The sequence below is a fragment of the Lagenorhynchus albirostris genome, chromosome 13, assembly GCF_949774975.1.
Source record: "Lagenorhynchus albirostris chromosome 13, mLagAlb1.1, whole genome shotgun sequence".
NCBI lineage: Eukaryota > Metazoa > Chordata > Mammalia > Artiodactyla > Delphinidae > Lagenorhynchus > Lagenorhynchus albirostris.
The window spans coordinates 31,049,232-31,067,963 of record NC_083107.1 but is presented as its reverse complement, the minus strand read 5'-3'; the positions used below and the strand labels follow the sequence as shown (position 1 = coordinate 31,067,963).

At 42.6% G+C, this 18,732-nt stretch overlaps 1 protein-coding gene across 1 annotated transcript; it reads right to left on the bottom strand.

Annotated features, from left to right (window-relative positions):
* Positions 1–10,063: 10,063 nt before the first annotated feature.
* On the bottom strand, positions 10,064–16,873 carry GKN2 (gastrokine 2). Its single transcript, XM_060169924.1, has 6 exons — positions 16,862–16,873; positions 14,574–14,627; positions 13,997–14,134; positions 12,069–12,179; positions 11,270–11,426; positions 10,064–10,146 (listed from the first exon to the last, which is right to left on the bottom strand). The coding sequence occupies exons 1-6, from the start codon at positions 16,871–16,873 to the stop codon at positions 10,064–10,066; spliced, it is 555 nt and encodes a 184-aa protein (XP_060025907.1).
* Between the last annotated feature and the right edge of the window lie 1,859 nt (positions 16,874–18,732).

The following is an 18,732-nucleotide window of genomic DNA, read 5'->3' as shown; positions in this document are numbered from 1 at the left end:
ACCATGAAAATCCCTGGGATCCAAACGTATGAACAAGGCCTCCCAGACCTCTCTTTGCAACTGGTCTAAACCCCTTTGTGGGAACCCCCAGGTATTTCTCTCTGTTACAAATGAATAAGGAACCTGGCCTCTTTGCACTGGTCCTTTAACTGTCCATCCTTATAGCTGGGAAGGACAGAAAGTCAGCCTCCCCCACAGCACACAGAACATCCCTGGTCCCCTCACCTTAGATGCCGGGATAAACAAGGAAAGAGTACTGGAAATACAGACACAGATGTCCACCAAAGGTCGTGCTGGAGTTTGGAGCAAATAGGACAGGACCGGGGTCGGGTGGGCTGAACAGCACACGCGGGTGGAGTGGAAGGCCTCAGGGTGACCTTAGCACCGATCTGCCAAAGAAAGAGCTGAGCGCAAGCTTTGCAGAGTCATGACGTGGTGTGGTTACCTACAGTCAAGAACGGAAAAGTGACTGCACGGGAAAGGCCCAAGATAAACCTCTAACTGGGCTTAAATAAGTTATGGTTGGGCCGGCCAGGGGCTCTGAAACTATGGATTTGGCCACATGCAGCTTGTCGAGGATAAGGCAGAGGGAGATACCTGCACAGAGCATTCAGGGTAGAAGTATCAGATGTGACAGGCCAAGGCTTGGTCGACCAGAGGCCCAGAGAGGACCACAAAGCAGGGTCCGGCCCCCAGGGCTTAGCCCAGTGAGTCCCGGAGTTAAGTCCCCATGGCTGTCAGTCCATCCTTGACCGGTATCTGCCGTATCCCTGACCGCTATCCTCCAGCAACTTCAGGACCTGTCCCTGTCTGGTCCCATGTGCCTGAGTCCCTGTTACCGTTGTCTGGACCCCTGTTCCCAAGTCCTCTGTGATGGCATGTGGGCTGCTGTCTACTGACAGCTCTGATGTCCATCGAGCCTTCCCCTCCGGACTTCTGAGCTTCAGCTGCTCCTGAATTTCCCATCATCTCCGGGTTCCACCTGATCATTATGACATACCTGTTACTTCCGGGAGACTTTAGACAACCCCTATCCCCAGGCACCCACCTGCTTATCTCCATCTGTTACCATCCCTGCAGACGCTCTGCCAGCTAGACTGCTTTCCTCCAGGAAAATCTAGGTTCAAGGCCTGCTGCCCTCCTATGAGTCACCACCCTTGGCTGTCGTTGACTCCCCCGTAATAGCTCTGTACCAGCTCTGAGAAACTATAAGTACAGCCTTCTAGACCTTACAGGGCTTGTCAAGGTAGATTTTGGTCCTTCAGGTTACAAGCTCAATCTTTATCTTATAAAGAATCTTCTGTGCGTGCAGCAGGATTTAGATCCTTTGGGAGTTGGGATTGGAAGGAACAAAATTCCAAAACGTCATAGGCTTGGGTGACAAGCATTTATTTCTCACAGTTTTGGAGGCTGGGAAGTCCAAGATACAGGCACCAGTGAATTTGGTGTCTGGTGCGGGCCCACTTCCTTGTTCACGGACAGCTGTCTTCCCACGGTGTCCTAATAAGGTGGGAGGGACAAGGGCACTCTAGAGCCTCTATTCTAAGGGACTAATCTCATTACATTGGGGATTAGGTTTCAACATATGAATTTTAGGGAGACATAAACGTTCTAGTCTACAGCATCACCCTACTGATGACCATTGTTAACGTTTATCCTTGAGTTCACCTAATCCATCACTCAATGAAATTTACCATATTTGAATCTCAAACCAGTGTCCATCATCCTGACCCAAACGTATTCCATGTGTATCAAGACCACGTGCCTTCTGTTTAAAATACAATCACACTGATATTCACACCAGACTGTTTCCTCTATCTGTGATTGAGGAACTCAAGCTTCTTGCTAAGTCCTTGGCGATAATCTTGGAGTGTCCCTGGAAGGGCCTAGGAAGTAGCTAAGAATTAGCTCACTCATCTTCTAAGCGGGGAAATCTTTTACTCTCTCTCTCTTTTTTCTTTTTTTTCCTTTTTTCCTGTCTTGGCACAGCTGCTGTTACTGACCTCTGCCAACATCTCCAACGCTGCCTCTTAGGACTGGGCCGAGGGGACTGGGAACCCACAGCCTGCTGTGCTCACCCACTGACCACGCGGCCTGGGCAGACGCCTCCGTCTCAGCCTCAGCAGCCAGAGGAACTTGGGCCTCTGGACTCATCTCGAAATAAGGAACTGTGTCTCTCCCGTCGCTTTGGTGTCGGTCGTTCACACTGCTGCAACATATGCGCTGGTTCCTTAGTGAAAAACAGGCATTTCTCTTCTTTGGCTTCTGTTGTTTCTACTTACAGTCCCCACCCACCACCCTGGGGCCTGGAGCATGAGCCCTTTGGACACTGGACTGGGGACACATCTGAGCACAAGACATCACAGCGTGCTCGGCATTTCTCCTCCCGTCTAGGACTTGTTGGGTACGACCGTATCCCAGCTCCCTCTCTCCTGAGAGTTCAATCTCCCCTGGCTCTGTCCTTATCTTCCTGCAGACACGCACTGGAAGGATCATCAGAGGTCCTTGGTCATGTCTACAGCCCAGCTGGGAACTGCACAAAACCCTCCCTCCAAGAAATCTCTGAGATTCTTGCAAAAATTCCACCCTTGCCCAGGAGGCCCTTCTCAGAAAGGAGGCCCAAGACAGAGGTCAAATTCCCTGCCTCCCAGTTCAGAGAACAATGCTCCAATGACATGGTTCCTTGTAGGGGGAGTCTTGCTCCCTTCACTAGCCCCACCCCTTCCACCCTAGATGGAGGCAACCCTAACTGCCCTCATCACGCCTGCCTCTCCGCAGCCTCGGGGGAGAGCCGACTGGCCCCGAGCCCCAGGTCTGCGTGGGCCGAGGCTACTGGCTGCTCAGTGCTCATTCTCTGGCTCCCTGCCCACTCCATGCTCTCAGCTTCCCGAGGGGTCAGGAGTGGGGCCCATTATCCTGCCAGGAATGTGCTGCTTCTCTTCCTGCTGCTGCCTGGGGTAGAGAGACCGTCCCCACAGTTTAAGCTGTATCTGGGCGGTTATTCCTATGGGGCATCTTCATTGGCCTCGTCAGTTTTGGGGATGCTTTTCATCCAGGCAGTGCCCCCAGCCCTCCTCCTGGAGCTGACCTGCTGCTCATGGTGGACCCTCATCCCTCCACAGCACTCGGCCCCTGGCCTGGCTCTGGGCACGTGGGGTTGGAGCACGAGCCTTTCAACGCCGCTCTGGGTTTCCTACAGCAAAGGCCAACTTGAGGTGTTTCCTAAGACTGCCACAGACCGGGTGGGCCTTCTTTGTATTCAGTTGTGTTTTACATTTTAAAAATATATAAACGTTTTCAGTGAGGTATAACATACAGTAAAGCATACAGATTTTAAGTACAATGAATTTTTACATATATACACCCATATAGCCATCACCTAGATGGAGATGCAGAACATTCCCTACACCCTAGAGGTTTCCTTCATGTTATTCCCAGACATACCCTCCCCCAAGCCTCACCCCAAGGGAGTAGAAAGGGACATTGATGGAATCTGAGGAGCTCTTAGCAAAAATCAAATACATCCTGGCAGGACACATAGAGTGAGGGCCAGCTTCAGACTGTAAAGGGCTGGCGACTACCCCAGGATTCTCCCTATTATAGCAATCAGTCAGGGCAAACAAGAGAATAGCGAGGCTCCCGAAGGTAATTAACAAGAGGACAGGATGCTTGTCCATTGACCAGGCACCATGTACCTGAGGCCATGCCCTGATGGGTGAGGCAAAGGGAACTTTTCAGAGGAAAGTTGAGAGGTGGGCTACATCATTAGAGGTAGCGAGGTGTGTCACTTCACTAGGTCACATGCTACAGCATGAGCAGAAGGGACCCATGCCAGGGAACCCTTCCCCAGTGGTTAAAAGGAAACAGGCTTACCACCTTACAGTGGGGTAGACCCCTAGACCCCCAAACCCCAAGAAACCCTTGATTCAGTTCCTGTATGTGTCCTGAGCCCTTCACATCAGAGTTTCTGCAACCTCACACGTGGTTCCTGAGGGAGCAGCAGGGCATGGTGTCTGGACTAATAAAAGGAATAGCAGGCCAAGCAGAGCTAGACAGTGGGCTCCAAGTACCATTTATTTCTCAGTCATTCTGTGAGTGGCACAGAGCACTGCCTTTCTACGGCACATGTGCAGCAATGTGGTGAGCCCAGAATTTCCAAAGGAGTTGTAGGGGTAAGAGAAGTAGAGGCAGTAGTGTTGGGGTGGACCCAGATCCTGGGATATGTGTGCCATTTGGACTAACTCCACCTCTTTCAGGTGTATTTGTAAAGAATGCTTTTTAGCTGCAAATAAAGAAAATACAGTCACAGTGACTTAAGCAGGGACTGATCTGTATCACATGAGTCCAGGGAAAGAAAATCCCAGCTGGTGCTGCACTAGAATGATGTAATCAGGCATTCTAGCTCTTTCTTTCTTTCCTGAACTTTCCTCTCCAGGATCGCTACCTGGTGGTCCCCAAATGGCAGACACATCTCCTGGCAACAGCATCATGTCCACATTGAGAGGAGGACAGTAGGAAAGGACAAAGGGCAGAGTTGCATGACACCTGAGTCTGTCGCTCTTCTTCCTGGAAGCCCCACTTAGCAGACTTCCACTTAGATCTCACTGACCAGAAGTGAGGATTCATGACACCCATAGACCAATCATAAGCTAAGGAAACTGACATTACCTTCTTTTCTTAAGGGAAATAAGATTTAGCCCAGGCTTTCTTAACCTAAATGCTATTGGCGTTTGGGGTCAGAAAATTCTTTGCTGTGGTGATGTCCTGTGCATTGTAGAATGTTTAGCAGCATCCTTGACCTCTCTCTACCCGCTACATCCCAGTAGCACCCCCTTCCAGCTGTGACAATGTCTCCAAACACTGTGAAATGTCTCCAGAGGAGAAAAGAAAAGACCATACTCCAATTGAAAAACCACCGATTTAGACCAAGCATTACTGAAGACTTGGAACTAAAATAAGGAATATATCCCTAAAAATAAGGGTTTTTTAACAGCTACTCAAACAAACTGAGGTTCTGCTGGAAGGAAACAGGTAGATAGGGAATGGAAATTCAGTAGTCAATGGATTTTTTTGCTATAGAAATTAGGAAATTCTGATCAACAATAGATGAATAGGAGTGGCCAAGATGGTGGAGTAGGAAGACCCTGTGCTCACCTCCTCCCACAGGCATCCCTCAAATTAAAACTATTTACAGAGCAACTATTGATGAGAATGAGAATGACCTGAACACTAATAGAAAAGATCTTCTACTAAAGATGTAAAGAAGGGACTACAACAAGATGTGTAGGAAGGACAGATGAGGTAGAGTCAAGACCCATACCCCAGGTAGGTGACCCACAAACAGGAGGATAATCACAATTGCAGAGCAAGTGGTCCAAACCCCACATCGGGCTCCCCAGCCCAGAGGTCCTGCCCTGGGAAGATGAGACCCCAGAATACCCAGCTTTGAAGGCCAATGGGGCTTGCATTTGGGCAAGCCTGAAGGCTGTAGGGAACAGAGACTCATTTCTTAAAGGGTGCACACAAAATATCACACACTCCAAAACCCAGTAATTTGAAAGAAGCCTAGGTCAGATGCACTTTTTGACCCTGGAGAAATTCTTGGAGAAGCAGGAGGCAACTGGGACTCACCCTGTGGACATAGGTGCTGCCAATAGCCATTTCTGGGAGCTTGTGCTCCCATAGGGGCACTGGAGCTGGCAAACACCAGTTTCAAGTCCTCCTTCTAGCCTGTTAATGCTGGGATCAGGCCTCACTCACTAGCAGTCCAAGACTCCACAGTCCACCAGCCATGTGGGGACAGAGCCCCATCAACCAGAGGTCTAGCACAAGCCAAAGGCACCCCCACTAGCAGGCCAGCAATAGCCCTGGAGCCTCCAGGCAGCCACTTCCAGTCACGTTAGGGCCAAATTTCATCCACCAATAGCTGTCAACCTCTGCACTAGGCAGGGCCTGGCATCCAACCAGCATGCGGGCAGGACCCACCTACCAGTGTGCCCACGGTAGTCAACCCCACCACAAAAGAGGGGCCCACACAGCCCATATAGAGGACACCTCTAGAGCATATAGCTCTGGTCACCAGAAGGGTGTGCGCTGCGAACCCCATAAGATGTCTCCTACACATCACTTCACCAATACAGGGAAACATAACCAACAGACCTAATACATAGAAGTAAAAATAGAGAATCAGGCAAGATGAGGTGACAAAAGAATACGTTCCAAATGAAGAAATGAGATAAAACCCCAGCCGAAGAACTAAGCAAAGTGGAGATAAGCAATTCTACCTGATAAAGAGTACAAGGTAATGATCATAAAGATGCTCAACGAATAAACAACCTAACCTACTATCTAAAGAAATTAGAAGAAGAAGAACAAACAAAGCCCAAAGTCAGCAGAAGGAAGGAAATAATAGCGATCAGAGAGGAAATAAAATAGAGACAAAAAAAACAATAGAAAACATCAATGAAAACAAGAGCCAGTTTTTTAAATAAGATTTAAAAAAATGATAAACCTTTAGCCAGGCTCATCAACGAAAAAAGAGAGAGGACCCAGGTAAACAAAATAAAAAATGAAAAAGGAGAAACAACAAGCAATATCAAAAAATCATAAGAGAATACTATGAACAATTATATACCAACAAATTGGACAACCTAGAAGAAATGGACAAATTTCTAGAAACATACCACCTTCCAAGACTGAATCAGGAAGAAATAGCCAATCTGAACAGACAAATCACCAGTGGTGAAATTGAATTTGTAATTTAAAAAACTCCCAGGAAACAAAAGCCCAGGGGTGGACAGCTTCACAGGGGAATTCTACAAAACATAAAAAGAAGAACTAATACCTAGCCTTCTCAAACTATTACAAAAATTTGAAGAGGACGGAACATTCCCAAATTCATTCTACAAGGCTACCATTTGCATTTTGATGTATTTCCTCCAAGTGTTTACATATTTTTTAATTGAAATATAATTGACCTACAACACTGTTAGTTCCAGGTGCACAAAATAGTGGTTTGATATTTCTATACATTACAAAATGATCACCATGATAAGTCTAGCTACCATCTGTCACCATACAAAGATATTACATTATAATTGACTATATTCCCCATACTATGCTCTTATTTTGTAACTGAGGATTGTACCTCTGAATCTTCCTCAATTATTTCACTCATCCCCCTTACCCCTCTCCCCTCTGGCAACTACCTTTTTGTTCTCTGTATCTATGAGTCTGTTCTGTTTTGTTATGTTTGTTCATTTGTTCTGTTTTTTGATTCCGCACATAAGTGAAATTATATATATTTGCCTTTCTCTGTATGAACTATTTCACTTAAGATAATACTCTCTAGGTCCATCCATGTTGTTGCAAATAGCAAGATTCATTCTTTCTTTAGGGCTGAGTAATATCCCATTTGTGTTTCATTTACTGTGAGGAACAAAACGTCATAGGAAATAAGAACCCCATCTACAAGCCTCACCAAGATTTCTGCAAAAATACCTTTGGCACACTCATATGCTGGATCATGCCTGCTCTCTTGGGCCAGCTTTATTAGAGAGATAAGCTCCTCTAGCATCCTTGATGCTTTGTTGTGGTTCGAAAATTTGATATCCAAATCAAAAAATATAGAGTGGTTAAATAAATAAAGAACAAGATCCAACTATGCTGTCTAAAAGAGACTCACTTTAGATTTAAGGACACACATAGGCTGAAAGTGAAGGTATGGAAAAAGATATTCAGTGTAAATGAGAACCAAAAGAGAGCAGGAGTAGCTATACTTATATCAGATGAAATAGACTTTAAGTCAAAAACTGTCACAAGAGACAAAAAAGGTTGTGATATAATGACAAAAAGCTCAATTTACCAAGAAGATATAACAATTATAAATATATGTGCACTCAACACACTAAACATAAAAAGCAAATATGGATTGATCTAAAGGGAGAAGTAGACATCAATATAATAATACTAGGGGACTGCAATACCCCACTTTTAATAATGGGTAGATCATTCAGACAGAATATCAATAAGGAAACAGCAGGCTTGAACTACACTATAGAGCAAATGAACCTAACGGACATATACAGAACATTCCATCCACCAGCTGCAGAATACACATTCTCCTCAAGCGCACAGGGAACAGGATTCTATGCTATTCTATTCTCCAGGATAGATCATATGTTAGTCCACGAAACAAGTCTTAACAAATTTAAGAAGATTGGAATCATTCCAGGTATCTTTCCCAATCTTTTCCAACCACAGTGCAATAAAACTAGAAGGCAATAACAAAAGGAAAACACAAAAACTCACAAGTACATGGAAATTAAACCACACACTCTTAACCATTGGGTCAAAGAGAAGTCAAAAGAGAAACTAGAAATACCTTGAGGCAAACAAAAACAAAAACAGAATTAATATCTTCCCTCCCCAACCCTTAAGAAAGGGCTCCTTTCTGGAGAAGGTTTAATGGAGCCCCAGCTTCCTTTTAGCTTACATTTGGACTCACTCCTCTTAGGCATGTGCCTGGCCTATTCCACCTGCTTCTTGTAATAGGTATTCAGCATGACACCAGAACTGAGTAGGGTCAACTGATTTAAGGAAAGCAGAAGTAGGAAAAAGCAGAACTCAAAGTTTTGTTTTGAGTTTCGCTTTTTAAATTTTCTGCTTTTAAAATGGTAATAATATTATAAAAACTAATAAGGATAACACAGTTCTAAGCAGTAAATTCCAAAGAAAGTTGCCAATCACAACCCTTCCCCTACCCCACTCCCACCAGCCCCAGCCAGAGGAGTAAGAACGTGTACCCACATGATTCAGTGAGGCTCCTTTCCAGAGATTTTTAAATTAAAGCTAATCTGAAATTAGAACTAAGAGTCCATTTCCTTTCTGATGATGACACAAGGAAGATGGGGACCTTGGGGCTCAGAGTGATGTTGGTTTTACCACCATGGAGAAAGCCAGTGTCAGATCCTGAGGCAGACATGTAGAGAGAACGAGAGTTTAAAGTGGAAAAATATAGTCTGGCCACCTTCAAGCCTCTAGTTCTAACTACCCAACCAAGACCAGAATATCCCTATCCTTCTATGGTGAGATGAGACAATAAATTGCAGCCACCCCCACCAGAATTTAGCTCAGTTATTTTAACTTTCTTTACTATTGTAGTTTTGCCAGCATACCTAGCCCAGTACTAACGGTTATTAAGGAGTAGATGTATAGTGTTAGGAATAGGAGCAGTTGATGAAGACAGAAATTCTTGTTAAAGTAGTTCCTCTTTGCTCTGAACTTGCACTCGCTGACTACTCCATATGATAACCAACCATACAATCTGGGAATTTGCCCACATTATGCAATTTATTTGAAATATTAAAAATTGTTTTCCTTCTATATATTGACTTGACATTCCCAGTTAGGGCCTCACTCCTGTAAAGATTTTCAGTAATGGGCATCTTTCTCTGGGTGACGTGTGTTCCTCTCTATCTCTCTCTCCTCACTCTGGGATGAAATATATCATGATAGTGTTTATTAAGTTTGAGTCTACTGCTTTGATGAGCTAAAAGGTATGTGAATGGCTCTCAAAGCTGGGTGCTCTGTCAGAGGGCACAGTTTTCTTCACCTGAGCAGTCAAGTTGTCTGATAAGGGTATAAATAATCCATCCCCTTCACTAGGTGAAGGTCAATGCCACCTGAGCCCCTGCTCTACCTAGGCTGCCCAGTGTGTTGGTTGGACAGATGGGCAGCTGGTCTAAGTGTCAAATGCAAAACTGAAGACTTGTACATAGCTGACCAGACTGTATGTGACTCACATATATTACCTGGGAATTTTCACACTATGCACTTTACTTGAAATCCTGGCAATTTCTTTCCTTCTATATATTGACATAAACATTGTTTGGCTTCCCTTTGCTGCTTACAAGAAAAGAAAACACCCAGATATCTATAAATATCGTACTTATGTTTTACTACTGAATCTCAAAATTTGTTGGGACGTTGACAAAGAATTTAATTTGGCCGTTGAGTGGAAACGTGTATTTCTCTGAAAAGATGAAACCAGTGGGCTGATGCCTTAAATGTGAAGGTCTGCACAGATGGAAATTCCCAAGATGCCCAGGAGCCCAGCCTTTGCACAGCCTTCAGCACAAGTATCATCTGAAAAGGGGAGAAAATTTTAAAGAAAGAGAATTAAGAAATTACTAGAATTCAGCAAACCAATGCCCTTTTGTAAATGTCTTGACTAGGGGGTGTACATGTAATTTCATGTTCCCCAAGATTTTAGCTATACTTGTATTGCAAAGAATAATAATATATTAGCTTAAATATACTGACAATTCCCAGAAGTGCTCTCTGGCTCAACTCGATTAATGCTATGACATTCTGCATTAATGGCATGCCTGCATGCCTTTACTTATAAGTACTAATGACCTTATGAAAAGTAAAAATATCTTAATTTTTTCTGGGCAATAGATAGGTAATAAATGCTAATTCTTTTCTTCTTTACCTTCCACTACTCTGGGGAATTTCTCTTGTTACCTTCGTCATCTGTGATCTAGCTTTTCTTTCACTCTGTCACTCTGCCATACTTAGCAATTTTGTGTAAAAATACCAGTAATGACTGCAGTGATGTATGTTACCTGCATGAATCAGTTTTTATTCCCTGTCAGTCCACTTTGCCTGCTCTTTCTTGGACCAATTTTATCTTAGATCCTGAGACTATTTTTAAACGTTTTTGAGAAATAATTGACAAGTATATCTGTATATATGTAAAGTGTACAACATGATAATTTGATATACGTGTACATTGTAAAAGCTCAAGATAGCACATCCAACACCTTGTGTAGTTAACATATGTAACTTGTATGTGTGTGTGTGTGTGTGTGTGTGTGTGTGTGTGTGTGGTAAGAATGCTTAATATTTACTCTCAGCAACTTTCAAGTATGCAATATCATATTATTAACCAGAGTTACCATGCTGTACTTTAGAGAATCCAATAGCTTTTCATTTGTCCTCATGAATCTTTTTTATTCCATCTTCTGTCTTAAGTCACTAACTTCTCCATCAGACTATGTGTTCCTTGGAGGCAGAGTTGTTTCATTTCTGTCTCTCCCTAACATTTAGCACTATTTCCACACATGGTAGATATTTAATTCCCAAAGTAAACCAAACTGAGTCATGTTTCATGTTTATTTGTATTTCACACAGCACCTGGAAGAGTGGCTGACATATTGGAGCTGTCAGAAAATATCTGGTGAAGGAATGATTTATTGGTACTCACGTGTCTTTTCAGCCACTTCCCCTTTGTACAAGGGGATATGTTCGCAGAGCTGCCTGATGGGTGATCCAAACAGGAACCAATCCACATCTGTGATCAGAGACTGCAGTGGGTTATACTTGACCCAGATGTATTTGTCGGAGAACATGTTGTTCAAAGCCTAGATCAGTAGGAGTGGAATAGTATGAAATAAATTGACATAATCCGGTGTAATTTATTCTAAATTGTGACTTTTTCTCTTTTGAATTATTAAACAGGAGGTGGTCAGGAATCTCAAGATATCATCTCTTTTTGACCACTTGGTCTGTAGAGAAACCTCATTATTACCAATGTTATTTTGCAGCTGGTGACAATGAAACCCAGAGAGGGTGAATCCTGTGCCCGATGAAAAGACACAAAAGGAGAAATAAATCTCAGATTCCTAGCCTCACACAGTGTTTGTTTATTCTCACTATGCTGTATTTCTTTGCACCATTGTGTCATTGGATATCATCACTCATTTTTTCTGCCCATCACTATTTCTTAAAGCCTTGCTCTGAGAAGAGAATGTTTAGTCCTTTCTACAAAGACACTGGAATTTATTGTAAGTTTTTGTATTGGGGGCTGTAGGGTGGAGCTCAAGCTAAGAGATTTATTCCTGCTCTAAAATCAATAAATGTGAAGATGCTTTAAAGTGGAGGGTACCATAGCCACAATAAGGTATGATATTATGATCTTCTCCCCTTACCCTCTTCATTTCTCTATGGGCACCAGTATTCCCTGGCTCAAGAACAGGGAATACTAAGGGTTACCCCAGACTTACCTGCCCCTCAAAGATGTACCGTTGGAGTTGGTCCAGAGCAGGGATGGCCTTATGGTTCATCTTCAAGATGTAGCAGGCTCTTCGGGAGAGCACCCTGGAGGCAATGTAGCCCTGAAGCAGCAAGAGCACAGTTACTGCCCCTCCCAGTTCCCTGGGTTCTGAGCTTGGTGAGGATGGGCCTTGCGGAAAGCCTTGAGCATGCGTAGTGATATTTTCAAGCTGCAGTCAGTTCTATCCATTCGACTTCTTTTACATAGTCGTTTTACTTTTTCACTTGTCATTTCTATCTCTGAATTTGTGTAAACCCACGATGTGTGCCCCACTTTTCATGTTTTGGGTCTACAGTTTGGGGTTTGAAAGCTTGAGAAGAAGCCGCTCTCTGTACCTTTCTATTGATTTTGTTCTGCCTTTTCCTCAATTTGGAGTAAATACGGTATTCTTTAGAACTGTGCTTTCCAATATGTTAGCTACCAGCCACATGTGGCCATATGAATTTAAATTCAAATTAAATAAAATTTAAAATGTATTTCCTCCATCACACATTTCAAGTGCTGAGTAGCCGCAAGTGGCTAGTAGCTTCCCTATTGGAAAATGCAGATATAGAGCCTTTCTACCATTGCAGAAAGTTCTACTGGACAGTGATGCTTTAGAAGCTCTCCTCAACATACCCACACCCTGCACACCCACCACACATACATTTTCATTGATTCTCCCCTCCCCTCCTTTACCATCTTCTATCTTTTCTCCACCTAAGACTGGATTAGGATGGGTTGGAGGAAGTTGGGATTGGAAGAACAATGGAGGGTGAGGTCCTTGGAGCCAAAAGGAACCTTCTGGAATCTTCATACAGAGTGGAATTTTCTGTACATAGTTCCAAATAATTATACAGCCTATAAGAGTGCAAATATTATAAATCTTTCTAGTTCCTATTTTTCAGTTCTCACAAATTTCCAGTCCTTAAAATCCAAAAATTGACTGAGGCTGAACCTGATGATAGTGGAAGAGGTTTTAACCAAATTCTCACCTATCCTCACGCTATTTTTTTTAAAGATACTTTTGTGATTTCCCTGACATCTGCTTAAAAAGAATTTCAGCACAACTTCCTTGTAAAGCATATCTTTCAAAGACTCTATGCTTTCAAATGTGTCGTAGAACTCCCACTACCAGTGGGGCAGAGGGAGTGAGGAGGTTTCTATAAGAAAAGGAGAAGAAAGTCACGTTCGAATGTCCAGTGCAACGGACTACAGACTACTTATATCCACAGTGCATAGCTCTCTCCATAGGTGAAAGCGGGCTCGTCACCCAGGTGGAACAAATGGAAAACAAACAAAAGAATAAATGAATCAAGGACAGAATAAGTTTCCTGAGATTTATTGTTAATACCAGTAACTGAAACTTGGAAATAGTTTAATGTTTTTAGCTTAGATATTTTCATTCTTCCAGAAGCAGTATGATTTACTGCATACACATAGTCAGCTGTGTAGAGTTGTTCTGGATTTCTGCTACTTTGTGACTGTTTGCTGCATTATTGTTCTTTGTCTGTATAATTTTTTGTATTAGAAGCCCTACTTCATTCATTCAGTCATTTGACGAATATTTTTGAGAGCCTGTGTGCCAGGCCTGGCCTTGGGTTTTAGTCACTCTTCCAGGCACTTTCTGAGCCTGTAGTTAGCCAACATGATTGTGCTTTCCACCTGAAAAGGTCAAGCGAATTTGTATGCTTCCTGTCTCATCACATTTTTTAATTAGAAATGGTTTTGTTTGATTGGTTTTTAATTAATTGCTTGATTATTTAAGGGGAAAAGCAGAAGGAAGGATATTGTGAAAGAATTGCAAGGATAGATCCTGGAATTCAAATGCACAATAAATGGCTGCCCCTCCACCCTTTAGAAGTGCATTCCTGAAGAATATAAAATATTGCTGCTTACATGTTTATAGTCAAAAATCGTGGTAGAGGAGCATGATCCTGCATGGATGTTAATCACGGCGGTATTTTTTTCATTGTCAATTGTCATTGTCTCCTGAATAGGGCCACCATTGTCAGTTGGGCTGATGATGTTATAAACCTAGATTGACAAAAGACATAATGGTTTTTTCATAAACTATGTGCATTGGAAAGGCAGCCCTCTCTGCAAAGTAAAGCCTTCTATTGCTTCAAACAAGAGATTGAACTTTGAAACGTCTCCACTGGCATCCCAGACCAAAAGCCCATGCTAAAATTAGAATGCAAAGGTCTTCCTCATAGTTCACTGCATTATATATGGGCAAAGCAATGGCATTACATGAGAAATGAAATTAACCACATTTAAAGCAATGGGGTATGTTTTTTTAAGGTATTGTGATTGGAAAGAAATAATCAACCTCATTGTTTCTGTTATTGGTTATTTCTGGAATTTCATCCCACATAGGACATGTGGACTCTCTACTGTCCTTCACATTATCTCATATCTTCTTTTTCCTCTCCCAATACCTCTAAGATATAAAGTCTATAGTGAACCAACTCACCTCATATCCATGAGATTGTGTCCCAAAGATGGCCAGTGCCACCAGAAATAGCACCTGAAAAACCGACCAGTCACATCTATTCACAATAGGGCTGTCACTTAGGGTGGGAACATGAGGTGACATTGGACAAGACAAGCACAAATATCACAGAAAACATATGCTTAAGACACTGGTGGGAGGTCATGGATGGTCAACAGCCCACTTCCAAAATGTGAAACACACACTCATTCATTTGACAGGCATTTGTTGGGTTCATGCTATTTTTCAGACACAGGTTCTACCTTTGTTACCAAATTCCCAACCCTTCCTAACAACACAACCTTCTAGAAATCATAGTTCTTATGCCAGAAAAAAAAAAAAAAAAAAACTTGGGGGAGGTGAGCAGTGAGGAAGGACTCATTTTACTAAGGGGAGGACCCTAGTGGTATTCACACTGGCTTTAGTATACAGGAGTCAAGTTTTGTTTTTTTGGTTAAAAAAATTACTTAGTTCCTTGAGATTGAGAGAGTAAGACAGATTTAAGTGGATTCATGGGTGATAGAGATACAATCGATTCCTAAAGGCAAACTATGAAAATCCGATGCCTGGAGGCATGATTAACTTTTGAGGCTGACATCAAGGAAAACCTCCACATTCTCCTTAGTGATACCATCAGACAAGTGTTAGGCCAGCAGACCGTGAGACTGACATGGAGGCACTGCTGACATTTTGGTGCAGTTATATGAGAGACTCATCCAACATGCTGATCCCAGTTTTGTGTTCTCTCTTCTGAACATCACAGTGTACTGCACGGTCATCGAAATTGCTGATGAAGGAGAAGGCAGATATTTTTAGGACCTCTCAGTGAGATTTTCCTCCTTCCTTTTGCATCTCACCAATAACATTTTTCTGCTGGTGACTGGGGGTAGAATGTCTAACATGGACCTATATGCAGCTGTCCAACCTGCCTACTTGCATAGGGACAACATGGACTCCTGGACAACCTCTGACACTCCTATGTATTCTGTTCAATGGATCTAATACAGAGGTCTGAATAGGTGGGTGAAGGGCTAGCCACCTTAGTGGTATGCTTAGCGAGAGCTCAGGAAGTGTCCCCTGCCCCCAAGTAACCCCTCACCCAACACCATGATTAATATACCACTGTTCCAGGTTTGTGTTTTAGGGTTAGGTATCCTCTAAAAAAATCAAGATACCTTGGGAGAGGCGACTCTTTAAGCTGACAGTCTTTAACACCTTACGGTGAGGTATTATTTTGCTTTCTCCTTCAATAGCTCAATGAGAATAAGGGATAGAGACTGGGGGAAGGAGTTCCATTCTGGATCAGAACATAGTCAACTAACCATCCATGGAGTACCGCAATGTGGAGCTATGGGAGAATGGGATCAGGGCTGGGATCAGCTGCAGTGGTCATGGCAGGATTACTTTGCCATGATTGCTTGGTAAGTGGAGCCTAAGATGGGGAAATTTCAAGACTAAATCCCACATTTACTGGCCTGGGGAAATCACATTCCTCTGTGCCTCAGTCTCCTCACCTATAGAATGGGGCAATACTACACAGCTCATAGAATTGCTTAAGTGAATGGATGAAATGATTCATGCAAATGTTTAGCATAGGGCCTAGTACACACTTGGGAAATGACGGCTGCCATTATTATTATTATTATGGATATTATTATTTTAAAATCACCACTTCTCCTTTTGTGTGTATGTGTGTGTGTGTGTGTGTGTGTGTTTGTGTGTGTGTGTTACGCGGGCCTCTCACTGTTGTGGCCTCTTCCGTTGCGGAGCATAGGCTCCGGACGCGCAGGCTCATTGGCCATGGCTCACGGGCCTAGCCGCTCCGCGGCATGTGGGATCTTCCCGGACCGGGGCACAAACCCGTGTCCCCTGCATCGGCAGGCGGACTCTCAACCACTGCGCCACCAGCGAAGCCCACTACTTCTCCTTTAGATAGTAAATACAGTTGTCCTAAAATGCCTACATTTCCTCCAAAGTTCATAATAAGGAATTATTACCAAAATATTACAAATTAAAGTTCCCTAGATATTTCCAATGTTTTTTCTTTGTAATTTTTTAGTAAACATCTCAAGAAACAGACAATGGACAGATAAATATGGACAAATTAATATTCAACATTATTCCTGCCAAAGACAGCATTAATTCAATCACAGAAGTTTAGAAGCATGCAGTGTTTGTCTGAGACCCCTGAAAGCCAAGGCATATTAGATATGAGCATTCTCTGCAAGCAGCCACCATAAGGGTGTAAAGAAACATAAACAAATACTCACAAGGATTTTCATTTTGCCTGAAAGGCAGAAGCTGCTGGAGCAAATGAGGCTGCCCATGCAACTTCTCCCTTTTATATTGGCTTTAAGGTGTGGAAATCTCTTTCCAGAATGATCACTTTGGAAAGAGCCATGTCCACATCATTAACACACCCCAGCAAACTCCTTTATCAGGATTGAGACCCAACCACATAACCTGATATCAGCAAAGTTCATTATTCACTAGTAAAAATTTGCCACTTGGTTACTCTGTAAATATTCCCTCTTATCTGCTCTATGGTACATTTGAGATTTCAATGTCCACCCTTTAAAAATATTACAAGATGCTTGTTCTACACAAACATCTTGTCGTCATTTATATCTAATATTCCTAAATCTCCCCTGTAGGTAATGTCCACCCTTAAGACCTAAGTTGAGCCCTCACTCAATGCCTTTTCATCCCTGCCTTGTTTGTTGAATTCTTCCACCCAAGGGATGGATATGGGACTAGAGGCAAGGACAGTGTCTGGGGCCCTGATTTGAGGCTTTATGACTTTATTTCTCCTCCCATTTACAGTTGGTGCCAATTTCCAGAGATCCATGAGGAGCGAGGCTCAGACATCTCTCTGCCCAATTAACATCATTAACCGAATTTATCATTAAACCTTGCCCAAAACTCCATCAAAACTATGACATATAATTCTCGTTACCTTGAGATGCACTGAGAAATCCTCAGATTAAAAAATAGAGAGAATACAGTTTAATTCGAGTAATTTTTATAATGCCACATCAGAAATGGCTAGCTAGCATTAGGGTGGAATCATGAACTTAGAGGTGGGGAAATACAAAAACAAATAGTACCTGTAAATGGCAGAATTGTTCAATATTGAAAATTATTACAGTAAGCAAAGCAATAGCATAAATGATGCTCTTGTTCTACAGCTGGAATGACGTCCAGCAGCTTTTTAAAAATAGGGCTTTGGGCTTCCCTGGTGGCGCAGTGGTTGAGAGTCCGCCTGCCGATGCAGGGGACACGGGTTCGTGCCCCGGTCCGGGAAGATCCCACATGCCGCGGAGCGGCTGGGCCCTTGAGCCATGGCCGCTGAGCCTGCGTGTCCGGAGCCTGTACTCTGCAATGGGAGAGGCCACAACACTGAGAGGCCCGCGTACAAATTGGGCTTTTACAAACTTATGGTGACCAAAGGAGAAATATGGCAGGGAGGGATAAATTAGGCATTTGGGATTAACATATACACAACTACTGTGTATAAAATAGATAAACAGCAAGGATCTACTGTATAGCTCAGGGAACACTGCTCAATATTCTGTCATAATCTATATGGGAAAAGAATCCGAGAAAGAATGGATATATGTATATGTATAACTGAATAACTTTGCTGTATACCTGAAACTAACACCACATTGTAAATCAAGTATAGTCTAATATAAAATAAAAATTAAATTAAAAAACAAAAGGCAAGTTGGAAAATATTCATATGAATCCAATTTTCATGGCAAAAAAATTTACTCTATGTGGATAAGCATGAATCAAAAGGGAAATATGTATTGCTTGGGGGAATGTAAAATTGCTAAAAGAAAGCAATTTGCAATATCTATAAGCTCCAAACATGACCATTATCTGAGGAAATAATTCTACCATTAGAATCAATCAGAAAAATTAATCAGAGGTGCAGTACGTTACTTAGTGTATATGGTATTTATTTTTAAAAGATGTATATCAATTAACTGGAAACAATTAAGTTCCCAGTGATATGCGTATATTTACATTATGGCACATAAACATATTACTATGTTCCATTATGTATGTGATGCTTTAAAGCTCATTGTATGACACAGGAAATGCTTAAAATATGGTATGTTAAACAGTAGTACAA

Excerpts from the sequence above, each read along its gene's own strand:
- GKN2 (XM_060169924.1), bottom strand. Across the intron at positions 14,135-14,573 it reads CACAATCTCATGGATATGAG|GTTTATAACATCATCAGCCC; the intron begins GTGAGTTGGTTC and ends TTGTCAATCTAG. Across the intron at positions 10,147-11,269 it reads GGAAGTGGCTGAAAAGACAC|ATGATACTTGTGCTGAAGGC; the intron begins GTGAGTACCAAT and ends TCCCCTTTTCAG.